The sequence below is a fragment of the Oratosquilla oratoria genome, chromosome 26 (assembly GCF_046742065.1).
Source record: "Oratosquilla oratoria isolate Oo_2021 chromosome 26, ASM4674206v1, whole genome shotgun sequence".
In the NCBI taxonomy this organism is placed as follows: Eukaryota; Metazoa; Arthropoda; class Malacostraca; order Stomatopoda; family Squillidae; genus Oratosquilla; species Oratosquilla oratoria.
This window is the reverse complement of record NC_134802.1, coordinates 1,400,095-1,426,540: the sequence shown is the minus strand read 5'-3', so window position 1 is coordinate 1,426,540 and position 26,446 is coordinate 1,400,095. Positions and strand designations below refer to the sequence as shown.

Genomic DNA, 26,446 nt, shown 5'->3' with positions numbered 1-26,446 from the left:
CAGATCAAATTTGTATTCTAGGTAGCATACTAATTTTCACTTTTTAATCCCCCAAGGCATTTACTTGCTTCTCTCACTCTACATTCTACCTCACCTCCACCTTCACTCCATCTTTTCCTGCCACATTTGCACCCAAGTATCTAAAGCTATCCACTTCCTCCAGTCGCTCTCCCTTAATGCTCACTTCCAATCTACTGCTACTTTCACCCCTTGTACATCTCATCACATTACTTTTACCCACATTTATCTTCAGCTTTCTTCAATCACACACTCTCCCAAACTCTGTAACCAACTTCCTCAATCCCTCCTCTCATCCTGCTACAAGCGCAGTGTCATCCGCAAACAACAGCTGGCTCACCTCCCACTTTTCTCCATTTTCTTTAACCATCTCCAATCCCTGACCCACTACCCTTGCATTTACCTCTTGCACTACCCCATCCATGTATAAGTTGAACAGCCAGGGTGACATAACGCATCCCTGACGAAGTCCCACCTTTACCTCGAACCACTCACTCTTTCTATTTCTAATCCTGACACAAGCTCTACTACTCTCATAAAAACTCTTGACAGTTCCTAGAAGCTTTCCTCCTATCCCGTATATCCACAAAACCTCCCACAATGCCTTTCTGTCTACCCTGTCGTAAGCCTTTTCTAGATCCATTAAGGCCCAAAAAACATCCTTCCCCTTTCCTATAGCTTTCTCACATATCTGTCTTACCACAAACATCTGATCTACACAACCTCTACCCGTCCTAAATCCACACTATTCCTCACCAATTACTCCCTCTCTTCCTCTCCTAATCCTCTCAATCAAGATCCTCCCATAAGCCTTCCCAACTACACTTAACAAGCTAATCCCTCTGAAACTACTACATTCACACTAGTCCCCTTTTCCCTTGTATAGTGGAACTATACAGGCACTCCTCCAGTCCTCTGGCACTCTACCCTCTCTCCAGCAAACATTAAATAACCTCACCAGCCAGTCCACCATCACTGTACCTCCTTTCTTTAGACATTCTGCATGGTATCCATCCAGACCAGGTGCCTTACCTGAGGAATAGACATTTGGGAATGGATGCTAAGAGGAGACTGTATGAAGGAGTGATTGTGCCAACAGCACTGTATGGGGCAGAAACATGGAACATAAGAGAGGAAGAGAGGAGTTTGAATGTGTTCGAGATGAGGTGTCTGAGAAGTGTGATGGGGGTTACTTGGCTGGATAGAGTAAGAAATAAGGAAATGAGGAGGAGAACAGGGGTGGAAAGGGAGTTGGGAGATAGGGTTGATGAAAGAGTATTAGGATGGTTTGGACACATGGAAAGAATGAGTGAAGAAAGACTAGTAAAAGAGGTATGGAAGGCAGGTGTTGAGGGAGTGAACATGAGGGGACGTCCTAGGATGAGGTGGATGGATGGGGTGAAGGGGGCTTTGGGGAAGAGGGGAATGTCTGTTGAGGAAGGACGGGAGAGGACAGAAGACAGGGGCGAATGGAGAATGGTTGTATATGGATGATGCGATGCATGAGGTGGAATGGGCGGGAGGATGGGGGGTGAGGTACTATGTGTGAGCAAAATTTGACACAGCCCGAAGGGATTTCTCCCCGTCTTCTCCTTTATATGGGGGGACGGAGAGGGGGGTCGCCGATTTAATGAAGCAGCCTTGCTGTGGATGTGCTGTGTCTTGCAACACTGCTTGTGACCCAGGGCAGTGGACAAGGTGCAGGGATGACCCATCATCCAGGGGGTGCTAAGATAAGAGGGAGGGTGGAGGGGTGTGGAGTGTATTCAGGGATGGAATGGGTGGGAATGATTTTATGCCTTTTCCTTTTTGGCTACCTCCCTTGTAAGGGGAAAGCCTTGGTATATGTATGTATAAGTATACTAATTTTCATCAAATTTTGAATACCATACCATGAATATATGTAGAGTATATCTAATCAGTTGTTTATACACAGTGATGAGGATACAGTAGGCCCTGTGGTAGCTCAATGGACACAGTGCCAAAATCATGATCAGGTAGTTGTGAATTTGATTCCCAGGACCTGCTACTTGTTTCTTGCATTGGTTCTCGACAGCCCAGGCCAGGTAGGGAGGCAACCCAAACACTGGCTTAAAAAGACCCAGCAGCTTGCTGCAACTGACAGGGCTTACCCTTCCAAGGGTTTCTCTCTTCCCACTTCATGGGAGTGGGATGAATTTTTAGACGAGGATACACCAGCAAAGTAGGAATAAAGGAAAACACAAGTACTGGATGACCAGAGTGTGGAAATCATAAAAATAGATGTAAGGCAGTGAGAGAATAGCTAGTAATTTTGTACAGTAATATTACATGTGGCTGGCAGCCACCAGGGAAATAAAGTGTATGGTTGCAAATCCTGTTCACAGCACAGAGGGAAGAAAGGGTATCCAATCAGAGCAATAGTCCCAAAACACCTAAACAAAAGTCCCTTCATAAAACACCATCCTAGCTCTGAACAAGGGAGTTCATGATGTAAAATTGAATCATCATAAACATATGTTAAAGATATCTAAAGACTGGAAGTAAACATGCATAATGCCAATGACAACTTTGAAACATTACTACATACAGTAATGATACTTCATTCATGTGCTAAAAGAATTCCTTGTCATGATGCTTTAAGAGCACCATAAAACTGGAAAGATTATAACTACAAAGCTGATTAACACTTGACACTGATGCCCAACTTATACATTACCTCTTCAACTTTTTTTTCAAGCTTCCTTAATTCATTTAGATGAATTTCTGAAAAGAGATCACCTCCTAACTGCTCATTTCCTGCACCCCCACTGCTAAGAAGCTCAGATTCAAACTTCCGTAAAGCAGGAGTATCATCTTCTCCATCACTCTCACCAAAATCTGTACTGCCTGTTTGGAAAAAAATTAAATATCGATCAAAATATTATATTATTAATTACAGTTGGATGGAAAGCTAGCTCAATATGGCATCACAACCAGCACAATCAGACGAGTACCAGGTTCAAACCAGGCTCCTCTTGCTACAGTTAAGTCCTAAATCTAACCCAGCATAAAGACAACAGCTTGAAAGTGATAAATACATGAACAATGTTCAATTACTTAACAATAGCATACAACACTGTAAACTATACAATAGGTGTTCTCACACAAGCGAAAACAAAGGAGAAAAAGGACCTAGGTATCATAATCAAACACAACCTATCACCTGAAGCACACAAAGGAAAATAACAGGAGAGACCTATATAATCTGTTAAAAAATACAAGTGTGGCATTTTAGTACATGGGTGAGGACATGAAGAAAATCACTGAAAGCGTGACACAACAGATACTGGAATACACAGTGGTGATGTGGTCACCATACTTAAAGAGAGAGAATACAGTAGGCAGCAACCAAAATGATATCCAAGAAGATGATAAGCTACAGCAAAGGTCTGAAAAGTGACTAATGAAATTCAACACAAATAAATGCAAGGTTATGCATATAGATAAAAATAACAGTATGATTACAAGATATTTGGAAATTCATTAACATAAGTGGATAGTGAAAAGGATCTCGGCATAATCATCAGTAACAATCTCAAATCATCTTAGCAGTGCAGCCTCTGAGAAAGCAAATAAGATTCTAGGACTGATTGTACAATCTTTTGACTTCAAAAGACCATCTCTCATTAACAAGCAATATAAATTGTTAGTTCAACCACATTTGAAATATGCTGTTTCCATATGGTCACCAAATCTCATTAAAGGGTTTGACAGATTGGAAAAAAGTAAAATGGTGAGCCACAAAACTGATTCCAAATATATATATATATATATATATATAACAATATATATATATATTATATATTTATATATATATATATATATAAACATACAAAAATCAACTAAACATATGAACCCATTTTCCCTAAAAAAAAAAAAGCGTCGACTCAAGAGGTGACTTGATACAAGTTTTTAAGATTCTAAAGGGAATTGACATCAAAAGAGACAAAATCTTCACACTGAATGAGAATCCAACAAGAAATAATGGTCTCAAATTATTAGGAAATTGATTTAATTTGGAAGTGGATAGAAAAAACTTTGCCAACTGTGTAGTTAATGAATGGAATAAACTTCCTGCAGAGGAAATGCAATGTAGTTCAGTTTGAAGGTTTAAGATTCATTTAGATAAACACCTAAGCAAGATGCTGTAATGTCTGCCATTTATTTTATATTGTTTATTTGTTACTTTCTTTTTTTAGGAATGTCCCCTTTTGGGGCTACAGGTAGGACTCCTAATCCCATCCCCGTCCCTTTTTTGTGCCAAGATAGGAGGGAGGGAGGATGGTGGAGGGGAGTGGAATATATGGGAAATGAAATGGGTGGGAGTGATTTCTATGCCTTTCTCTTTTTGGCTACCCCCCGTGTAAGGGGAAAAAACCTTTGGCATATGTATGTATGTATGTTTGTTTATTTGTGTATTATTATTTGTCTGTTTATTATCATTTGCTTGATTTTCATTTATTATTATTTGTCAATTTATTATTATCTATTATTTACCTGTTTGTTTATTTAATTATACCTATGCATTTCTTATTATAATTTTATTTATCATTATGATTTTTTTTCATCAGACCTAGTTATGGACCAAAAGGTCTCCTGTTGGCATGCTCCTTGTATGTAAATGACAAGATATATGAGGAAAGATTGTAGAAACTGGGCCTTCCCACCTTGAAAGAACAAAGAGAGGCAACATAATATTTTATCTAGAAATAGGTTTAGAGAAAGTGGACAAAAAAGAATTACTAGTATGAGAAGGATAGACAAAAGGTTGGAGTAAAAAAATGAATAAATAAATATATCAGAAAATATAGCTTACAACATTGAGGTGTAGACTTGTGGAATATATTAGATGAAAATATAACCAAAGCCAACACTATAAAAGAATTCAAGAAAAGGTTTGACAAATGTAGGAAAAGAGATGGGACACCATGAACAATACTCCCTGTACACTACAACTGGGTAAATATACTTGCATGCACAAATGGTTTCTAAAAAAAAAACAGGAAGGCAGTATTGTTAAGGAAACTTAAAGTAGCATATACTAATGTTGATGGTTTACTATCAGCCAGGTTAGAGACAAATGATTACTTCAGGAAAAATGAGCCTGATGTTTAGTGGAGACCAACTCCCAAACAATGCTTATCTACAGTTGGGGAACAATAAATACACCCTCTGGAGAAGAGACAGAAGATAAAATGGGTAGATGGGTAATGTTTGTTGTGAGAAGTGATATGAAGATGAAAGAGGCAAATCTGAGTGTAGGCAAGGTACCTTTCTGGTGGCATATATCCCCCTAAAGACAAGAGCTTGCAATGAAGCTGAATATCAAGAAATGTTATTGGACACTATTTTTCTAAAGACAACTATTGAACAAAGTAGCAATTGTCCTTGTTGGGAATATTAATTGCAATAAAGACAACTGGGAGGAATGGGAAGCAAGTAGCAAAGCAGATTCCTGGAGAAATACCCTGTTAAGTATAGCAATGGAAAACTCAATGACCCAGTGAGTAAAGGAGAGTGACCCAGGTCAGAAATTATGACATTCCCACATGATTAATCTGTTACTAATCAAGGAGCCAGACATCATCAGCTCACTGAACTTCTTTTGCTCCACAGGAAAAGATGACCTTATAACAACTGAATCTCCGGCAAGGGAGATTCAATTTTGGGAAAGCTTCTTAGGGAATAAAGAAGAAATGGAAACCTTTCTTGACATTTACAGCCTGGGAATAAACAAACATGTGCCAGGATTATGGGAAGGATGAAACAGAAACAAGCCTGATTCATCACAATAAAAGGCCAGGGATGTGGCTTGGAAAAAATGGAGAAGGAACAATAAAATATAAGAACCTTACAGACATGCTAGAAACAACTATACAAGAATTTGCAGGAAAGAAGAAAGCAGTTTTGAAAGAGGTGTAGTTCATAAATACAAAGAGGAACTGAAACTGTTTTACAGGTTTATAAGTGGTAAACTGAGACACAGAGAATTAATAACCAAGTTAATAGTAGGTGGTGAGGTCTTTGAAGAGCTTCAGCTCAGGCAGATTTAATGTATGAAAATTTGCAATCAGTCTTTACAAAAGGGTGCAATATATATATATATATATATTTTTTTTTTTTTTTTTTTTTAAGGAAAGTGAGATGAGCAAAAGTTTAGATGATATAAATGTAGAAGTTAAGGAAGTATTCAATCTTTTGGGATTATTGGATGTGACAAAAGCTTCATGACCAGAAGGTATCTCAAACTGAATTTTTAACCACTTCAGTATGATTCAATTTCTCATGTGCAGCATCAGCTGCCATATGTAATTTGCATCACACTACTCATACTATAAAATGCAAAGTCACTGCCTTATTACTCATTCTCTTTTATTCTGAGTAATAATAAACACAGAAAATGTGGTCAAACCAGTTCAAAGAATCCTGCATCCATGTGTACACTTGCACCTCATACTGCCTACGTAGGCATTGTCGTACCGAAATGGTTAAAGAACATAAGAAACAGCTGATGAACAACATTTAGTCTCATTATATGCTGCTTGATTGGAAAAGTGTTAACACTGTACAAATTCACAAGGAGACACCACTAAATTACAGGCCAGTATCACTGACCATCACAACAGTGAAATTATATGAATGGATTGTGAAAGATCAATGGACCAAATACCTTGAAGAGATCAACATTCTGACATAGTCAGTTTAGCTTTAGATCTGGAAAGTTGATGATGTTGAACATTTTAATTTTTCACTTGAGAGTGATTGATGTGCTGCAAGAAAGAGAAAGGCAGGAAGACTGTGTACCTCTACCTAGAGAAGGCATTTGATAAAGTACCTTGCAGTCAACTCATTTACCTAGTTGTATTTTACGGGATGAGAGTTATGCTCGTAGTGACCCGTTTTTGTATCTCTCCACATCCAGTTTATTCTTAAAATTGTGTATAGTTCTGGCATTCACGGTTTCTCCCTTTAGTTTGTTCCAGACATCAATCACTCTATGTGGGATGCTATTTTTCTTCAGGTCTCTTCTGTGGCTGTCTTTCTTTAGTTTCTTTTTGCGTCCTCTTGTTTCTCTTTTGTCCCACTTTAATAATTTGTCTCTATCAAGAATTTCCAACCGTTTCATAATTCTGTAAATGGTCAACAAATCACTTCTTTCTCTTCTCTGTTCCAGTATTGACAGATGTAATTTCTCCAATCTTTGTTTGTATGTCAAATTTGAGAGTGCAGGTGCCATTTTTGTTGCTGCTCTTTGGATTCTTTCTAATTTTCTTATGTTCTTCTTTGTGCTAGGTTCACACAATGTTGCAGCATATTCTAGTTTAGGCCTTATCAGTGTAACAACTATTTTTTTTACCATCTCCTCATCTATGTAGTCGAAGGCCACTTTCACTGATCTTAATAAGTTATAAGTCTCTCCAAATAATCTATTGACATGTTTATCAGATGTCAAGTCACTTCAAGATGATCACTCCCAGGTCCCTTTCTGAATCGACTTTTTTGACTTCTTTGTTTCCAATTTCATATTGACTCGATACTCTGTTTTTGCTTTTTCCAAATTCCATTATATTACATTTTTTAATGTTGAAGTTCATCTCACATCTCTGACTCCATTCCCATATTTTGTTTAGGTCTTCTTGCAGTGATCTGCAATCTTCTTTTGTTCTTACTTTCTTTAGTAATTTGCCATCAGCAAAGAAGTTCATGTAACAATTTGCTCCCTCATCCATATCATTTATATATATGGCAAACATTAAAGGAGCCAGTACAGTGCCTTGTGGGATGCCACTTTTCACATCTTCCCAGTTCAAATTTTTGTCTCTAAGTACCACTCTCATTTTTCTCCCAGTTAAGAAATCCTTCATCCATTCCAGCAGCTTACCTTGTATTCTTCCTACTATTTCAATTTTTCTTATTAATTTTTTATGTGGTACTTTGTCAAATGCCTTCTGCAAGTCCAAGAAGGCGCAGCCTGCCCAGCCATCTCTTTCTTGTAATATCTCAATTAGTCTCGAGTAAAAGCAGATTAGGTTTGTGGTGCATGATTTTCCACTTCTAAAGCCAAATTGTTTAGGGTTTACTATTTTATTTTCTTCCAAGTGTTTGGACCATTTGTTTCTGGTGACTTTTTCGCATATTTTTGCTACTGTGCTTGTAAGGGATACCAGTCTGAAGTTTGTAGGATCTTCCCTATTTCCTCCTTTATATATTGGTAGTATGTATCTTTCCAATTTTGCGGTACCTTTCCTTCTTTGAGTGAGAAGTCTATTATCTTGTGTAGTATATCTGTCAGTTCGTCTATACACTCTTTCAGTATCCAATTTGCAACTCTATCTGGTCCATGCAATTTCCTGACATCTAGGTTTTTTATTTGGTCTCTTACTTCTTTTTGTGTTACCTTTATTTCTTTCATTATGGGTGATCTTTCTTGTTGTCCATCTTCCCAAAATTGTGGGCTCTTAATTGTAAAAACAGACCTGAAATGTCTGATCATAACTTCTGCCATCTCTGTGTCATCTCCTTCACACAATTTCACTTTCATGTTAATCCTTTAGTTTTTCATTTGTATATCTGTAAAAGAGTTTAGGTTGATCGTTACATTTGTCTATATCTTTCTCATAATTTCTATTTTCTTTCCTATGTATATTCACATATTCGTTCTGAAGTTTTATATATGTTTGGCATTTGGATGTTTTTTTTTTTTTTTCCAATTTTTTCCAGGCTTTGTCTCTCCTGTCTCTAGCCTCACTACACCTTTTATTATACCAACACTTTATATAAATCTCTTTTTGTTTCTTTTTGGTACATATTTGTTAATTCCTTCCTTATACTTTTCTTTGAATATGTTCCATTTGTCTTCCACCTTTGTTTCCTCTTTAGAGAATTTATCCCAGTTTGTGGTTTGCAAAAATTTTCATAGTTTTACAAAATCCGTTTTGTTGTACATTAATCTTCTTTCTCTATATTTATCATTCCTACCTACATTGTTCTCTTCTTTTAATTCAAACTCTATTAGTATATAATCACTCTTTCCAATTGGTGTTTTATACTCCATTTTGTTCACAATATCTGGTTCAGAAGTTAATATTAAGTCTAGTTTTGACGGTTCCTCATTGTTTCTATATCTAGTATTTTCCTTAACCCCTTCCATACGGTGCCGCATACGTAGGCGGCATGAGGAGCAAGTGGATACACGAGGCTGCCATATCGGCATCTTGATTATATTTATTGTAGTTACCCCTGCGTAATGACATACTCTCTAAACTGTCTTCATCACATTTTCTATGGTTATAAAAATTCACGGGTGAAAGAGAGAACGATCGATATAAGCAGTGACTATATTTTATGATGCGAGTATTATTACGACACATCGTACGTCTGGCAGCTAATGCTGCCCGCGAGATTTTGGCCCGTACTGAAGAGGTTAACCACTTCCATACGGTGACGCCTACGTAGGCGGCATGAGGAGCAAGTGGGTACTTGATGGTGCCGACGCTGGCATCTTGATTATATTTATTGTAGTCGTACCTACGTAATTTCCATTCTCTCTAAACTGGCTTCATCAATTTTCTATGGTTATCAAAATACACGGGTGAAAGAGAACGAACGATTGAGCACCGACTTTATTTTTTATAATGCGATTATTATGACGCAACATCGCACGTCGGGCAGCTAATGCTGCCAGATGTGTGATGTGCCCCGGAGTGAAGAGGTTAACAACTCCCTAAAATACTCTGCCCATCTTCCTCTTACTGCTGTCTCTTTCATCATCATCTCTCCATCTGCACCTTTTACCTCTTCTTTTCTACTTGATTAACCTCCTCTTCCTCTCTTTATTTCCTCCCTATACATCTTTTTATTACTTTCAAAATTTTGTCATACTGTTATTCCTTTTCACATCTGCTCTCCTCTTTACCTTCTTTATCTTATGCTTTACTTCTCTTTTCTTTATACCTATCACATGATTCTCTCATCCTATTTTGCAACCAAACTTTGAATGCTAACTTCTTTTACAACCTTCTTTGTTTCATGATCCCACCACTCACCACCCTTCCTTCTATTTCCTCCTATCCTCCTTGTTCCACGCATCATCTTTGCACACCTTGTGACTCCCTCCTTGAACCATCCCCATTCTTCCTCCACCCCTAGTTCTACTTTATTCTTCACTACCTCCCACTCCTCTCCCAGCTTCTTATACTCCTTCTCCTTTTCTTTCTTATTTAAGGAGTTCACTTTAAGCACCTCCCTACCTTTTGTCCTTTTCCTCTTTCTCCATCTATCCTCCACTCTCGACTTGCCTTCTACCAAAATATGACCTGATATTCCCCCACTCTCTCCCTTTAGAACATGTACATCCAAAACTCTTCCTACTCTTCTCCTGGGTACCACTATAGAGATATTATGATACTTTATTATACTGCAATTGTCCCTCCGTTAAGCTGTTCCCCCACTCTTAATACTGTCCTGTATCACTTCTCTGAATGTTCATTTCCTTTTTTTTTTTTTGCAGAACCCTGTGGTGGGGGAGAAGAATATTGCCAATAAGTGTTCCCACTCGAGTTGTAAAAGGCAACAAAAACAGAATAGCGATAGGACTAGGCATCCAACTCTATCTAGTCCCAAAAGTGACATTCCTAAAAAAAAAAAGCAAAGGCATAAGAGGGTCTGGGAGGTGTTATCTAACAAGAACTCTAAGGTTTAAGTCTTTTAATGTGTGTAGATGTGGTACAGATGAGAGTAAAAGGGAAGAGATAGGTAGTACATTTGTGAGAAGAAAAATGGATGTGTTGGGATTGAATGAAACTAAGTTGAAAGGGAGGGGCAAGTTTGAGTTTGAGTGTAGTTGGGAGGGTGTCAGGAGTAAAGAGAGGATGAGGGTGAGAAGGAGTGGCTATACTAGTAAGTGAAGAGATAAACATGTGGTGGAGTGGAAGGTTTCTTCAAGGTTAACCACTTCAGTACGGGACTTAAATCTCGCGGGCAGCAGCCAATGCCAGCCGTATGACGTAACGTAATAATATTCGCATCATAAAATATAGTCACCGCTTATATCGATCGTTCTCTCTTTCACCCGCGAATTTTGAAAACCACAGAGAATGGGATTCAGGGCGCATTTGGGAGAATGTAAAAACACAGGGGCGACTACAATAAATATAATCAAGACGCCGATATGGCAGCGTCGCGAATCCACTTGCTCCTCATGACGCCTACGTGTGCGGCACCGTATGGAAGGGGTTAATGTGTATGAAGGTGAAACTGGGGAGATGTGAGTTTTTGTAAGTCCATATGGGCTTGGTAATGAGAAGAGTGTAGAGGAAAGGGAGGGTTTTTGGATAGATTTAAATGAGTACATAGAGGGTTTAGGGAGTAATGTCAATGTAGTGTTATTGGGAGATCTTGATGCTAGGGTTGGAAATGAATCAATAAATGGTGTGGTTGGGAGTGTGTTCCAGAAAAACAATTGTAGTGGAGAGTTGATGATGAAGGTATGTCGTGAGAAGATAGTGAAGATGTATCTAGAGAACTGATGATACCAAATACCACTATAACACCCAGGCAAAAATAAATCAACTTGGACGCAAAAATGTAATAGGGAGAGAGTAACCAGATATTGGTCAGGTCCTCCAGGGAAGTGTGTGTGAGTTCAGGTGTCATTAAATTTGGGCAGTTGTAACCAACAGGACAGTAGGTTTTCATCTATCTTCCTTTTTTTCATCTTTCTTTCTCTATGTGTATATACTGAAAATAATGAAACAACATAGAGTAGTTTGGATAAGTGTGATTATTGATATAATCAAAGGAAAAAGTGTAGGTCATTAAAATTGGGTGGTCATAACAGGTGCCAACAAACTCCTTGGAAAGAAAAAATCATGAAACCAATGCACCCAGAATGTGCTCACAAATTACATAAACTGACAGGATTCATCTGAGATCTGAACTAGCACAGTGTGGCCAATATTGCTCACTGTACACTTAGGTAAAAAATTAAGTGTAGGTAAAGAGATTGAGGCCTAGAGGTACCCATCCATACTTACTTCTTACTTTGTGTATTTTGTTTTTAATTTTTTTCTGTGTCATGGCCAGCAGATACCAATGTAGGTAACCCACTCACCTTATCCGAAGATTTGAGTCAGTTTTATTTACCTAGTTGTATCTTAACCACTTCCATACGGTGACGCCTACGTAGGCGTCATGAGGAGCAAGTGGGTATACGATGATGCCGACATCGCCATCTTGATTATATTTATTGTAGTCGTACCTACGTAACCTCCATTCTCTCTAAACTGGTTTCATCACATTTTCTATGATTATCAAAATTCAAGGGTGAAAGAGAACGAACGATTGAGCACTGACTTTTTTATAATGCGATTATTATGACGCAACATCGCACGTCGGGCAGCTAATGCTGCCAGACGTGCGATTTTGCCCTGGAGTGAAGGGGTTAAGGGAGTGGGAGTTACACTCATGGTGTCCCATCTCTGTATCTCGTAGTGTCTAAATTGCTCTTAAATTTGTGTATGGTTTTTGCACACATTATTGTTTCACCTAGTTCCATACATCCACCACTCTGTAGGGGAAGGCTGTTCTTTTTCAGGTCTCTTCTATAACTGTCCTTTTTTAATTTCTTTCCATGATCCTTTGTATTTCTCTTATCCCAATTTAGTATTTACATTCACATGTAATAGTCAAAGAAAATAAAAAGATAGTGATAGTCAAATAAATGTAATTTTTTTTTAACCTCTTCACTCCGGGGCACATCACACGTCTGGCAGCATTAGCTGCCCGACATGCGATGTTGCGTCATAATAATCGCATTATAAAAAATAAAATCTGTGCTCAATCATTCGTTCTCTTTCACCCGTGTATTTTGATAACCATAGAAAATTGATGAAGCCAGTTTAGAGAGAATGGAAATTACGTAGGTACTACAATAAATATAATCAAGATGCCGGCGTCGGCATCATCGAGTACCCACTTGCTCCTCATGCCGCCTACGTAGGTGTCACCGTATGGAAGTGGTTAACCGCCATTACAAAATTGTTGGAAGTAAAGAGACAAGACCTCACGATTGAAACTTTTCTTATATATCACACTTAGGTAAGTAAAGATGAGATTAAAGAAAATTCTTGGAATATTCCTTCACATCACTACAAGTCCCTGTTGAATGAATCCTTGAAATTACACAAGGTGAATTCTACTATTTTCCTTTGAACAAAAAGCTGATGTGGTGTAATGAAAATAAACTTGGGCACACTTGCAGTATCATGGACCAACCTAGCAACCAGGCACCACAAATTGTGGGGCGAAACCCTCACAAGAAGCTTTTGCCACAGAACTGCTCTGCCAGTCTAGGAAACGACAACAAAAATCTCACAAGACACACCACAACACCTTACAGACTAAAAAACAAAACAAAACAAAAAAACAAGACAATTACAGGCTCCAGAAACACAACACCTACAGATCATTTACACAATGAAACCAAAGTCCTCAAAGTCAAGGACCACCATGACATGTGAGACACATAAACACTTGCTGCAACCTCCACAAACAAAGCACATCCACTACACTATATGACAGAACACCCTAACACACCAAGAAACATCAAAACAACACCCAAATACTTATATCACACACAAATACTCTCTTCTCTTCCTCCACAACCATCTTACACCAGTCTCCATAGGAACACATCCATAATCATATTGCTCACTGATCCATCAACAAACTGAAAGACAATACACTGCTGCATGCAAGATCCCCTGATATCATCCCTCTTAATCCTCTCTCCCCCAAAAGGACAGAGTCCACCTGGCCAGACTGCAGTGCAGCCACCATCCAGCCCTTCTTAAGCTACCAGAAGAGGCTGGATGACAGCATTATAGATAACTTTCCAGGATGCAACACTTCACCTCATACATCACATTATGGAAGAATGTATTGTACACAACCACTCAGGATGTTGGGAAGCTGTGACTTGGTGTAGCATCCATAAGGTAAAAGAGAAAGAGAGAGAGAGAGAGAGAGAGAGAGAGAGAGAGAGAGAGAGAGAGAGAGAGAGAGAGAGAGGGAGAGAGAGAGAGGAGAGAAAAAAACATGAATAGTGCTTGCCTTTTGGTTATTTTTGTAATAAAAAATTTACAACATCCTGTACAGCCGTGACAAGTCACATGGCAGGGAACGTGACTGATGTCCACGACCTGACGCTTCTCTGCCGGCGCGACCCTGCTTGACCCGACCTAACCCAGTGCAATTACCTAATTACGCACCACGGGTAACTTGCCCACGCAGTATATACTGTATATCAGCTTCTGCTGCATGTAAAATCAGTTCACTCGTACATACATACATATACCAAGGCTTCTTCCCCCTTACCAGGCAGGTAGCCAAAAAGGACAAGGCATAAAATTATTCCCACCCATTCCATCCCTGAAAACACTCCACACCCCTACACCCTCCTTCCCATCTTAGCACCTCCTAGATGACGGGTCATCCCTGCACCTTGTCCACTGCCCTGGGTCAGAAGCAGTGTCGCAGGACACAGCACATCCACAGCAAGGCCGCTTCATTAAATTGGCGACCCCCCCTCTCCGTCCCCCCATATAAAGGAGAGGATGGGGAGAAATCCCTTTGGGCTGCGTCAAAATTTTTGCTCACACACACTACCTCACCCCCCATTCCCCCGTCCATTCCACCTCATGCATCACAACATTTTCCATATACAACCATTCTCCATTCACCCCCGTCTTCTGTCCTCTCCCGTCCTTCCTCAACAGACATTCCCCTCCTCCCCAAAGCCCCCTTCACCCCATCCATCCATCTCATCCTAGGACGTCCCCTCATGTTCACTCCCTCCACATCTGCCTTCCATACCTCCTTTACTAGTCTTTCTTCACTCATTCTTTCCATGTGTCCAAACCATCCTAATACTCTTTCATCAACCCTATCTCCCAACTCCCTTTCCACCCCTGTTCTCCTCCTCACCTCCTCATTTCTCACTCTATCTAGCCTTACAATAAAGGAGACGAACTCACCAAAACCTCTTTCTCTTCACCAATAGTAGCATCGCTACACTGGTGACCATTCGGAGCGACAATGGACCCATCTACCGCCGCCACCCCAACGCCACACTGCCCGCTACCAACACTGTCAACGCCGTCTCCTTGAAGCTGCCGCCTTTTTCTACGGTCCACGCCCCCTCCTGGTTTCGACGGAGATTCAGTTCCGCCTGCGCAATATCAGCACGTCCCAAACGAAGGCAGACTATGTTCTCGAGGCGATCCCCGAGGATGTGTTCCCACTCATCTCCCAATGGCTTGATCAACACGACAACATTATCCAGTATGACGTTCTGAAACAGTACCTGCTTCAGGAATTCACGCCGTCAGCAGCCTCCAGAGACGCAAAAATCCTCCAACTCTCCCAACAGCCACTGGGGGACATTAAACCAAGTACAGCATACCTCGAGATGATGTCCATCGCCCGCCTCCCACCCACAGCCAACGGAACCAGCAGGAACGTCGATATGCTTCGTCAATTGTGGCTCATGCGCCTCCCAGCGCCCGTCCGATCTGCCCTTGGCAACGCCGAGGAAATGACCACCGACGACGTTTCATGAAAGGCGGACCATCTCGCCGATGCCCACGCCGCCGCAGCAAGGAATCAGGTTGTCTGTGCTACGGACGACATCACGGACGAAATCTTCGCCGCAGCAGCATCGCCAGCCAACAGGCGCCAACAACACCAGCAAAGGCAGTGACGCCGGACCACCCCCGCTCTGCACCTGTGCTACTACCACACAAGATTCGGCGCCTTCGCCAAGAAATGCCAACCACGATGTACCTGGACAAAAAACGCCTAAATGGGTCACCGTCCATCACGGTGGCCCCTACGGGCCATCAACGACAAGGCCTCTAAACGTTGCTTCCTTGTCGACACTGGTGCTTGCAGGTCCATAATTCCTGTATCCGCTGCAGAACGCCAGGTCCCCAAGGACGTTGGCGTTAGGCTCGTCGCAGCTAACAGCACTACCATAGCTACCTACGGGTAGAAACGCCTGAACCTCACCTTTGGGAGTCGCCACTACTCATGGAATTTCATCCTGGCAAACATCAAGACGCCCCTTCTCGGTGCTGACTTCCTCGCTCATTACAGATTACTGGTCGACGTCGCCAACAGCCGCCTAGTCTGCGCAACCGCATCCGTCTCGACGCCCCTGCAAATCGCGCCACAGCCAACCACGGTCGCCACCATCGACGCTAGAATGCCCTACGCCCACCTGCTCACGGAATTCCCCGACGTCTTCAAGCCTGAGCTGCGACAGACACCACAGACGCCAGCTAAACATGGCGTGTACCACTACATCAAGACGTCTGGGCCCCTGGTATTTGCCAAATACCACTGCCTACCGCCCGAGAAACTCGCCGTCGCCAAGAAAACCTTCCAAGAGATGGAGAGACTAGGCCTATGCCAAAAGGCCTCCAGCCCTTGGTCCTCACCTCTCCACCTCGTCAAGAAGAACGATGGTTCCTGGCGCCCCTGTGGAGACTACCGGCGGCTGAACATTATGACAGAACCTGACCACTACCCACTCCCAAACATCACCGAGGTCACCACATACCTCAAAGGCGCCAAGATCTTTTCGACACTGGACCTCCTGAAGGGCTAATTCCAAGTTCCGGTGCATACAGACGACATCCCGAAGACCGCCATCACCACCCCCTTCGGGACATACACCTTTAATTACTCCTGCTTCGGCTTGCAAAACTCAGGTGCGACCTTCCAGCGCCTAATGGATGGCATCCTCGGCGACCTCGACTTCTGTGTCTGCTACGTCGACGATATTCTGGTCTTCTCCAACTCGCCTGACCAGCACCTCCAACACCTGCGGACCATCCTCGAGCGTCTCCAGGACAACGGCCTCGTTGTCCGCTTTGACAAATGCAGCTTCGGAAAAAAGTCTGTCCCATATTTGGGACACCGCATCTCTCCTGACGGCGTTCGTCCCCTGCAGGATAAAGTCGCCGCAGTCGACAAATTTCCCAAACCTACTACCATCAAAGCCTTGCAGGACGTCCCCGGTACAAACAACCCCGTCACAGCGCGGGGACGCCCTCTCCCGAATAGCCATCGATGCAGTTCAACTCGGCCTCGACTACGCAGCTATTGCCAGAGAGCAACGGGAGGATCCTGAAACACTTGCCTACAGGACATTCATCACATCCCTTAAGTGGCAAGACGTCCCTTTTCATGACGACCACACCATCCTCTGCGACGTCAGTACCGGCCGCCCACGACCCCTCATCCCAGCTGCCTTCCGACGTCAAGTGTTCAATTTAATACACAGCCTGTCTCACCCTTCAGGGCGCGTCACTGCGAAGCTCCTGAAGCAGAAATTCATCTGGCACAGCATCTCCAAGGACGCAAAGGAGTGGGCCAGATCCTGCATTGCCTGCCAGCAAAGCAAAATTCATCGCCACACTGAATCAGGCATCGGATCATTCCATCAGCCCCGACGACGCTTCGCACACATTCATGTCGACGTCGTCGGCCCACTCCCCTGTCGGAAGGCCATCGTTACCTCTTCACCGCCATCGATAGATCGACCAGCTGGTTGGAGGTCATCCCCATGAAGGATAGTACCGCCTCATCCTGCACTACAGCATTTCTCAGTGGATGGATAGCCAGATTTGGCCTCCCAGAACACGTCACCTCCGACCGAGGAACTTGCTTCACGTCGCGGCTGTGGCACTCTCTCGCTGAACTCCTGGGTACTACAGTCCACCACACTACCTCCTACAACCCCGCAGCCAACGGCATGGCCGAGCGAACCCACCGCTCCCTCAAATCATCTCTTATGGCACGCTGCAACAACGGCTCCTGGCTACCCCAGCTACCATGGATACTACTTGGCCTTCGGACAGCCATCAAGGACGACCTCAACGTGTCTCCAGCAGAGATGGTCTTCGGTCAACTCTCGTCGTACCCGCAGAATTCTTCCCTCCACAGAAGTCTCCCAAGAGCCTGCAACAGCTTCGATGCACTGTCGGCAAATTTGCCCCATGCGTGCCAACACATCACCGGGAGGTGAAGTAATACCTCCCAAAACACCTCCACACCTCGATGCACGTTTTCCTGAGGACGGACGCTCACACCCCACCACTCACCCGTCCCTACACTGGCCCCCATCTTGTCCTTGAACATAAAGACAAGACCTTCCGCATCTCCGTCTCTGGCAGGCCAGAATGGGTTTCCATCGACTGCCTAAAACCGGCACACCTCGACACTCCGCCCACCAAATTCTCACGTGCAGGACGCCCCCTTAAGCCAAGGCAAATTTAAGAGGGGAGTATTGTACAGCCGCGACAAGTCACGTGTCAGGGAACGTGACTGATGTCCAAGACCTGACGCTTCTCTGCCAGCGCGACCCTGCTTGACCCAACCTAACCCAGTGCAATTACCTAATTACGCACCACGGGTAACTTGCCCACGCAGTATATATATCGCCTTCCACCGCATGTAAAATCAGTTCACTCATACCTTACAATAAAGGAGACGAACTCACCAAAACCTCTTTCTCTTCACCAATAGTAGCATCGCTACAATCCATTTATTTGATTATTCTTTGTAGAAATACATACGAGATTTATGGTTATCAATACAAAATGGAAAAAAAAATCCTACTTCAACGGGTATATAAAATAACAAATGATGTAAAGCTGAAAGGAAAGGACTGGAAGATTTCAATACTTCTCACCTTATCCACTCATTTCATGGTTCCATTGAACAAGATTCACATAAAGAAGGCCTTTTATTGGAATGCATCCCTTTCATTCAAATGGGACTTATTGTACTATCATAGAAAATATTAATACTGATTTTACAGCTTGTATACCTACCTCCAAGCTTCATACTCATAGCAAGATTTGAGAGATTATACATGGATTCATTGTTGATTCTACTGTCCAATTCCTTTTTAAGTGCATATTTGGCTTCTCGTTCTGCCTGTAAGGACTCCAATGCTTCTTCCATTTGACGTTCAGCAATTTTTTTGAGGTTTGCAAATTCTTCCACTTGGGAATTAAGAACTTCCACTTCCTCCTGAAGTCTTCGAATTTCATACTTGGCACCTTCAAACTCCACCTGAGATGACCTACAAAGGAAAGAAATATCAGCATTTTATTGACATATCCAGCATCTGTTCAATATGAAATTAGAACTCAAAGTATTGGTACACTTGGTAGGATTTCCCTGTAATCTACTTGTCTTACATGAAAATGATTCTTGTGTGATTATGGAAAAGAATAAATAAAGACTGCTCAAACTTAACAGTATCTGTTCATTCTACAATTATGTGTGAAAACACACAAACACTAACACAGGTGGAAATGAGCTCCGATGTACAATGCTTTTTTGATAAGTTTGAAGAAAACATCTAGTTATATTATCTACCTAGTTGTATTTTATGGGACAAAAGCTATGCTCGTAGTGACCCGTTTTTGTATCTCTCCGCATCCAGTTTATTCTTCAAATCGTGTATAGTTTTGGCACTCACTGCTTCTCCATTTAGTTTGTTCCAGACATCAATCACTCTATGTGGGAAGTTATTCTTTTTCAGGTCTCTTCTGTAACTGTCCTTCTTTAGCTTCTTTTCGTGTCCTCTCGTTTCTCTTCTGTCACACTTTAATAAGCCACCTCCCTTTCATAATTCTGTAAATGGTCAACAAATCACCTCTTTCTCTTCTCTGTTCCAGTGTTGATAGATGTAATTTCTCCAATCTGTTTGTATGTCAAATTTGATAGCGTGGGTGCCCTTTTTGTCACTGTTCTTTGGATTCTTTCTAATTTTCTTAAGTTCTTTTTTGTGCTAGGTGCCCATAGTGTTGCAGCATACTGTACTCTAGTTTACATCTTATTAGTGTAACCACTATTTTCTTTACCATTTCTTCATCCATGTGGTCGAAGGCCACTTTCATTGATCTTAATAAGTTAAAAGTATCTCCAAATAATTTATTGACATTTATCAGGTGTCAAGTCACTTGAGATGATCACTCCCAGGTCCCTTTCTGAATAATTTTTTTTTAATTCCTTGTTTCCAATTTTATATTGACCCAATACTCTATTTTTGCTCTCTCCAAACTCCATTATGCTACATTTCTTAATGTTGAAGTTCATCTCGCATCTCTGACTACATTCCAATCAGTCTAGGTCTTCTTGTAGCGATCTGCAATCTTCTGTTCTTACTCTCTTGAGTAATTTGGCATCGTCAGCAAAGAAGTTCATGTAACAATTTACTTTACTCCCTCATCCATATCATTTATATATATGGCAAACATTAAAGGAGCCAATACAGAGCCTTGTAGGATGCCACTCTTACATCTTCCCAGTTCGAATTTTTGTCTCTAAGTACCATTCTCATTTTTCTCCCATTTAAGAAATCCTTCATCCATTCCAGTAGCTTACCTTGTAACAAAGGATTACAAAGGCAGCATGCCGACAGGAGACCTTTGGGTTTCAATTTTTCTTATTAATTTTTTATGTGGTACTTTGTCAAATGCCTTCTGCAAGTCCAAGAAGGTGCAATCTGCCCAGCCATCTCTTTCTTGTATTATCTCTATTAATCTTGAGTAAAAGCATATTAAGTTTGTGGAACACGATCTTCCACTCCTAAAGCCAAATTGTTTAGGGTTTACTATTTTATTTTCTTCCAAGTGTTTGGTCCATTTGTTTCTGATGATTTTTTGGATAGTTTTGCTACTGTGCTCGTAAGGGATACCGGTCTGAAGTTTGTAGGATCTTCTTTGTTTCCTCCTTTATATATTGGTACTATGTTTGCATCTTTCCAATCTTGCGGTACCTTTCCTTCTTTGATTGAGAAGTCTATTATCTTGTATAATTTGTCTATCAGTTCGTCTATACACTCTTTCAGTATCTAATTTGCAATTTCATCCAGTCCGTGCAATTTCCTATCATCTAGATTTTTTATTTTGTCTCTTATTTCTGTGTTACCTTTATTTCTTTTATTTTGGGGGATCTTTTTTGTTGTCCATCTTCCCAAAATTGTGAGCTCTCAATTGTAAAAACAAACCCGAAATGTCTGATCATAACTTCTGCCATTCTTGTGTCATCTATATATTCTTTATTTACACGCAGTTTTACTATTTCATGTTTATCCTTTAGTTTTCATTTATATATCTGTAAAAGAGTTTAGGTTGATCCTTACATTTGTTTATAATATCTTTTTCATAATTTCTTTTTCCTTTCCTACGTATATTCACATATTCATTCCTAAATTTTATACATGTTTATGATTTGGATGTTTTTTTGTCTTTTTTCCATTTTTTCCAGGCTTTGTCTCTTCTGTCTTTAGCCTCACTGCACCTTTTGTTATACCAACACTTTATATCTCTTTTTGTTTCTTCTTTGGTACATATTTATCAATTCCTTCCTTGTACTTTCCTTTGAATGTGTTCCATTTGTCTTCCATCTTTGTTTCCTCTTTGGAGAATTTATCCCAGTTTGTGTTTCGGAAATTTTTTCTTAGTTTTACAATATCCATTTTGTTGTACATTAATCTTCCTTCTCTATGTTTATCATTCCTACCTACATTGTTTAGTTCTTTTAATTCAAACTCTATTAGTATATGGTCACTCTTTCCAATTGGTGTTTTATACTCCATTTTTGTTCACAATATCTGGTTCAGAAGTTAATATTAAGTCTAGTTTTGACGGTTCCTCATTGTTTCTATGTCTAGTATTTTCCTTTAGCCCATTGTGTTAAGGTGTATTCGATCGTCATATCCAGTAGAATGTTGCTCCAAAATTCTTCTCCCCTTTTTACTATAATTTCTTCCCAGATTTCTTTGCACTAAAATCGCCCATGATTACTATGTTACCACCCTCTTTCAGTAACTCGTTTAGCATATTCATTGTGTCTTCCAGTAATTTAGAATGATCACTATCCAACCAAGCCTGTGTTTTTGGTGGTACATACAATGCTGCAAATTTTCTGCTTTTCATCTTTTTGTTTACAATTTTGATCATAATTAATTCTACATTGCCTTTGCCTTCGTTAATCTTAAGTTACATTTAGACCCTTTTTGGTCAATATCATGACACTCCTCCTTTCTTGTCTGTTCTATTTTTCGCCCAGTGGTTGTACAGACCTTGTCCCACTATACTTGTTGATAGAGGTCCTTTCAGTTTTGTCTCTACAATTCCCATAATGTCAGGTTTCTCTATTTCTAGATAGTCATTTAATTAATTAATGCCAGAGATCATGCCATTGATATTTGTGTATTTACATACGGGTGAGTTATGTTTATCAAGTGACCGATATGAAAAAATAGAGTATTCAACATTAGTGAAAAATACACAAAATGGAGAATGATAAAGGAGAAAGACGAAAAAATGAAGCAACAAAGAGATGTTTGGATGTAAGCAGAGTGGAATCACTGCTGGGGGTTATACCTATGAAATCTTGTATGATTGATACCCCAAAATCTACTCAAAGGTTAGATAATAATGCATTTTCAGGATTTATAAAAGTGGAACATTAGGTAGGGTTTTAGAATTGGAAAGAGAATCTAGGTATAAAAATGTCCTACGAAATTGGGAGATTGCATAATTGATAGAAGAATTAATGGATCTGAATGCTGAATGCAGGGCAATGTACAGAGAGGTGAAACAACTAAAATGAGCTAATGACAAGACTAACAGGGAGCTTAATGATCTAAAAAAGGAATTAAACATGATCAGAAGTGAAAACAACAGAATGAAAAATGAAGATAAAAACAAAAATGAAGCTTTGAAAAAAGAAGTGAAAGAACAAATACAAGCGGTGACCGAGAAAGTTGGAGAAACAAAGAGAAAGATCTCAAAGAAATAAAAAATCAATGGAAAGTGGAACAAGAATTTTTTTTTTTTTTTCAAAGAAATAGTATATCAATATGTGGAAGAAAATGCTAAAGAAACAGTAATTAAAGTACATACAGTACAAATAACCAAAGGCTTTTTTCCCCCTTATAAGGGAAGTAGCCAAAAAAACAAAGGCATAAAAAGCACTCCCACCCATTTCATCCCTATCACACTCCACTCCCCCTCCACCCTCCCTCTTATCTTGCCACCTCCTGGATGACGGGTCATCCCTACATCTTGTCCAATGCCCTGGGTCAGAAGCAGTGTCACAAAACACAGCACATCCACAGCGAGGCCGCTTCATTAAATCAGTGACCGCCCCTCTGTCCCTTCATGCAGAAAAGGAGAAGATGGGGAGAAATCCCTTCAGGGTGCGTCAAATTTTTCTCACACATACTCCCTCACCCCCCCATCCCCACCCATTCCACCTTGTGAATCCCAACATCATCCATATACAACCATCCTCCATTCAGCCATTTTCTGTCCTCTCCTGTCCTTCCTCAACAGACATTCTCCTCTTCCCCAAAGCCCCTTTTACCCCCATCCATCCATCTCATCCTGGGTAAACCCCTCATGTTCACTCCTTTCAAATCTTCCTTCCACACCTCTTTTACTAGTCTTTCTTCACTCATTCTTTCCATGTGTCCAAACCATCCCAATACTCTTTCATCCACCCTATCTCCCAGCTCCTTTTCCACCCTTGTTCTCCTCCTTACTTCCTCATTTCCCACTTTATCCAGCCTAGTAATTTAAGTAATTAAGGAGAGAGAAAATTGGGTCAGAGACACAGTGGATAAAAAAGTGTATTGTAGTTTATGGTATAAAGAAAAACATAATATACCTAGATACCAAAGAGAAAAAGAGAAAGAAATTGCAAAAGAAATTCTGAAAGAGATCCAAGAGGGGCAGGTAATGAACAAAGAGATAGAAGAGGTATGTAGGATGGGGCAATACTCTAAAGAAAAATAATACTGACCACTAAAAACCAAACTAAGGTCTCAAATGATAGTACAATCAAAAACAGCAAAGCTGGCAAATAGTAAAAATTACAAAAAAGCATGGATTAAAAAAGAAATGAGCAATGGGGAAAAGTGAGAAAAAAAAAGACAGAAGTGACGCAAAAAAAAAAAAAGAGAACAGAAACTGAATAATTTTTTTTTTTAGAGTACTTGGCTGAAAGAAGAGAGAAGGAGTTTGAATGTGTTTGAGATGAGGTGTCTGAGAAGTATGATGGGGGTTACTAGGCTAGAGTGAGAAATGAGGAGGTGAGGAGGAGAACGGGGGTGGAAAGGGAGCTGGGAGATAGGGTTGATGAAAGAATATTAGGATGGTTTGGACACATGGAAAGAATGAGTGAAGAAAGACTAGTAAAAGAGGTGTGGAAGGCAGATGTGGAGGGAGTGAACATGAGGGGGCGTCCTAGGATGAGGTGGATGGATGGGGTGAAGGGGGCTTTGGGGAAGAGGGGAATGTCTGTTGAGGAAGGACGGGAGAGGACAGAAGACAGCACTTCTACGCAGGACACCACTTATCATTTCTTCCCAATTTGAGAATTTATCTCTAATTACTACTCTCATTTTCCTCCCAGTCAGGAAGTCTTTCATCCATTCCAATAATTTTCCTCTGATCCCACCTATTGATTCTATCTTCCTTATTAGTTTATTGTGTGGTTCCTTATCAAATACCTTTTGTAGGTCCAGAAAGGCACAGTCTGCCCATCTCTCTCTTGTATTATGTCTATTAATCTTGAGTAGAAGCAGATCAAGTTTGTTGTACATGATCTTTCTTGTCTGAATCCAAATTGATTTGGATTCAGTATAGTTTTTTCTTCCAAATGTTTAACCTATCTATTTTTGATGACCTTTTTGCAAATTTTTGCTACTGTGCTTGTCAGGGAGACCGGTCTGTAATTTGATGGGTCTTCCTTGTTTCCTCCCTTATAAATCGGTACAATGTTTGCATTCTTCCAGTCCTGTGGCACTTTTCCTTCTTTAAGTGAGAATTTAATTATATTGTATATTTTATCTGTTAATTCCTCCATGCATTCTTTCAGTATCCTATTTGCAATTTCATCTGGACCATGTGATTTTCTGGCATCAAGGGTTTTGATTTGGTCACTGATTTCCTTCTGTGTTACAATTATTTCTTTCATTGAGGGGGATATCTCTCTCTATTTCCTCACAGTTAGGTGAGTTTTCTATTATGAATACTGATTTGAAGTGGTTGTTCATAAATTCAGCCATTTCCAGTTCTTCTGTATATTCATATTTACCTTGGTGCAGCTTTTCTATTTCTTGTTCTTCAGTTTGCCATTTACATACCTGTAAAATAGTTTGGGTTCTTCCTTGCATTTTCTATTTTTTTTTTTTTTTCATAGTTTCTCTTTTCATTTCTGCATATTCTTACATAATCATTTCTTAGTTTGATGTACATTAGCCATTTGCTTGTTTTCTTGTATCTTTTCCATTTCTTCCAAGCTTTGTCTCTTTTATCCTTAGTCTCACTACACCTTTTGTTGTACCAGTTTTTTTAGGTATGTTCTTTCCATTTTTTGTGGTACGTATTTATTCACTCCCTCATTATAAATTTCTTATAGTATATTCCATTTCTCTTCCATCGCTGTTTTTTCATTTAGGAATTTTTCCCAGTTTGCATTGCGAAAGAATTTTTTGAGTTTCTCAAAATTTGTTATGTTGTACATTAGTCATCCTATTCTATGTGAGCCCTTTGGCGTGGCATGGAGAAAACCCCATTGTTGAGACAGCTATACTCGCTGCATTGAAAACTGGCCATTAGGGCGGAGCGCGGGGATTCCCCGTGTTGCCACATATAATTATTTTATAATTTTGTTTTATTTTTAATTTTATTTTATAATTTTATAATGTTGTCACATATAATTATATTATAATTTTTTGTCACACACCACTACTGAGGCAAAAATCAAAGCAATCTTTTCTATACACAGGTTTCGTTTCCTTGAGTCGTGGCCATGGCATATGAGCAGGAGAGAGCGACGTTGCCACTCCATCCCTTCTCTGGCCACACCCCCACACTGCATTCAGAAAGCATTGCATCCACACGCACGTTCTCACCATGGATAAATACATTATACAGTCGAACCTCGAAAGCACAGACTAATTGGGGGGAAGGGTGGTCCGGTCATGCCAAAAGTCCGGTCATCGAAAATATCTCCCTAACACCCGTAGATTTTTGTAGCGGTATATGTATAGGTAATGTATGATATGGCATAGAAACATAAGAATAATACTCTAACACTGTAATAATAACAATACTGTAATAATAATACTATAATACTAATAATTCTTTTTCCCTTTTTGGCTACCTCCCTTGGAAGGGGGAAAAAGCCTTGGTATATGTATGTATGTAATAATTCTGTAATAATAACTGTAATACAGGCATGTAAATGTACTGTTTATATAGTGTACTGTACTGTATTTTTTATTACGTACACTGTAAATATCGGAAGGTAT

General features: G+C 40.4%; 1 protein-coding gene across 1 annotated transcript in view; it reads right to left on the bottom strand.

Moving 5' to 3' along the window:
- Nucleotides 1-26,446, bottom strand: part of BicD (Microtubule-associated protein Bicaudal D) — a 327,397-nt gene that overhangs the window by 216,507 nt on the left and 84,444 nt on the right. The window contains exons 4-5 of the mRNA XM_076209252.1: nt 18,939-19,192; nt 2,717-2,886 (exon numbers count right to left, since the gene is read on the bottom strand). Of these exons, the coding sequence (XP_076065367.1) occupies nt 2,717-2,886; nt 18,939-19,192 (424 nt within the window). The remainder of the gene's footprint in view (nt 1-2,716; nt 2,887-18,938; nt 19,193-26,446) is intronic.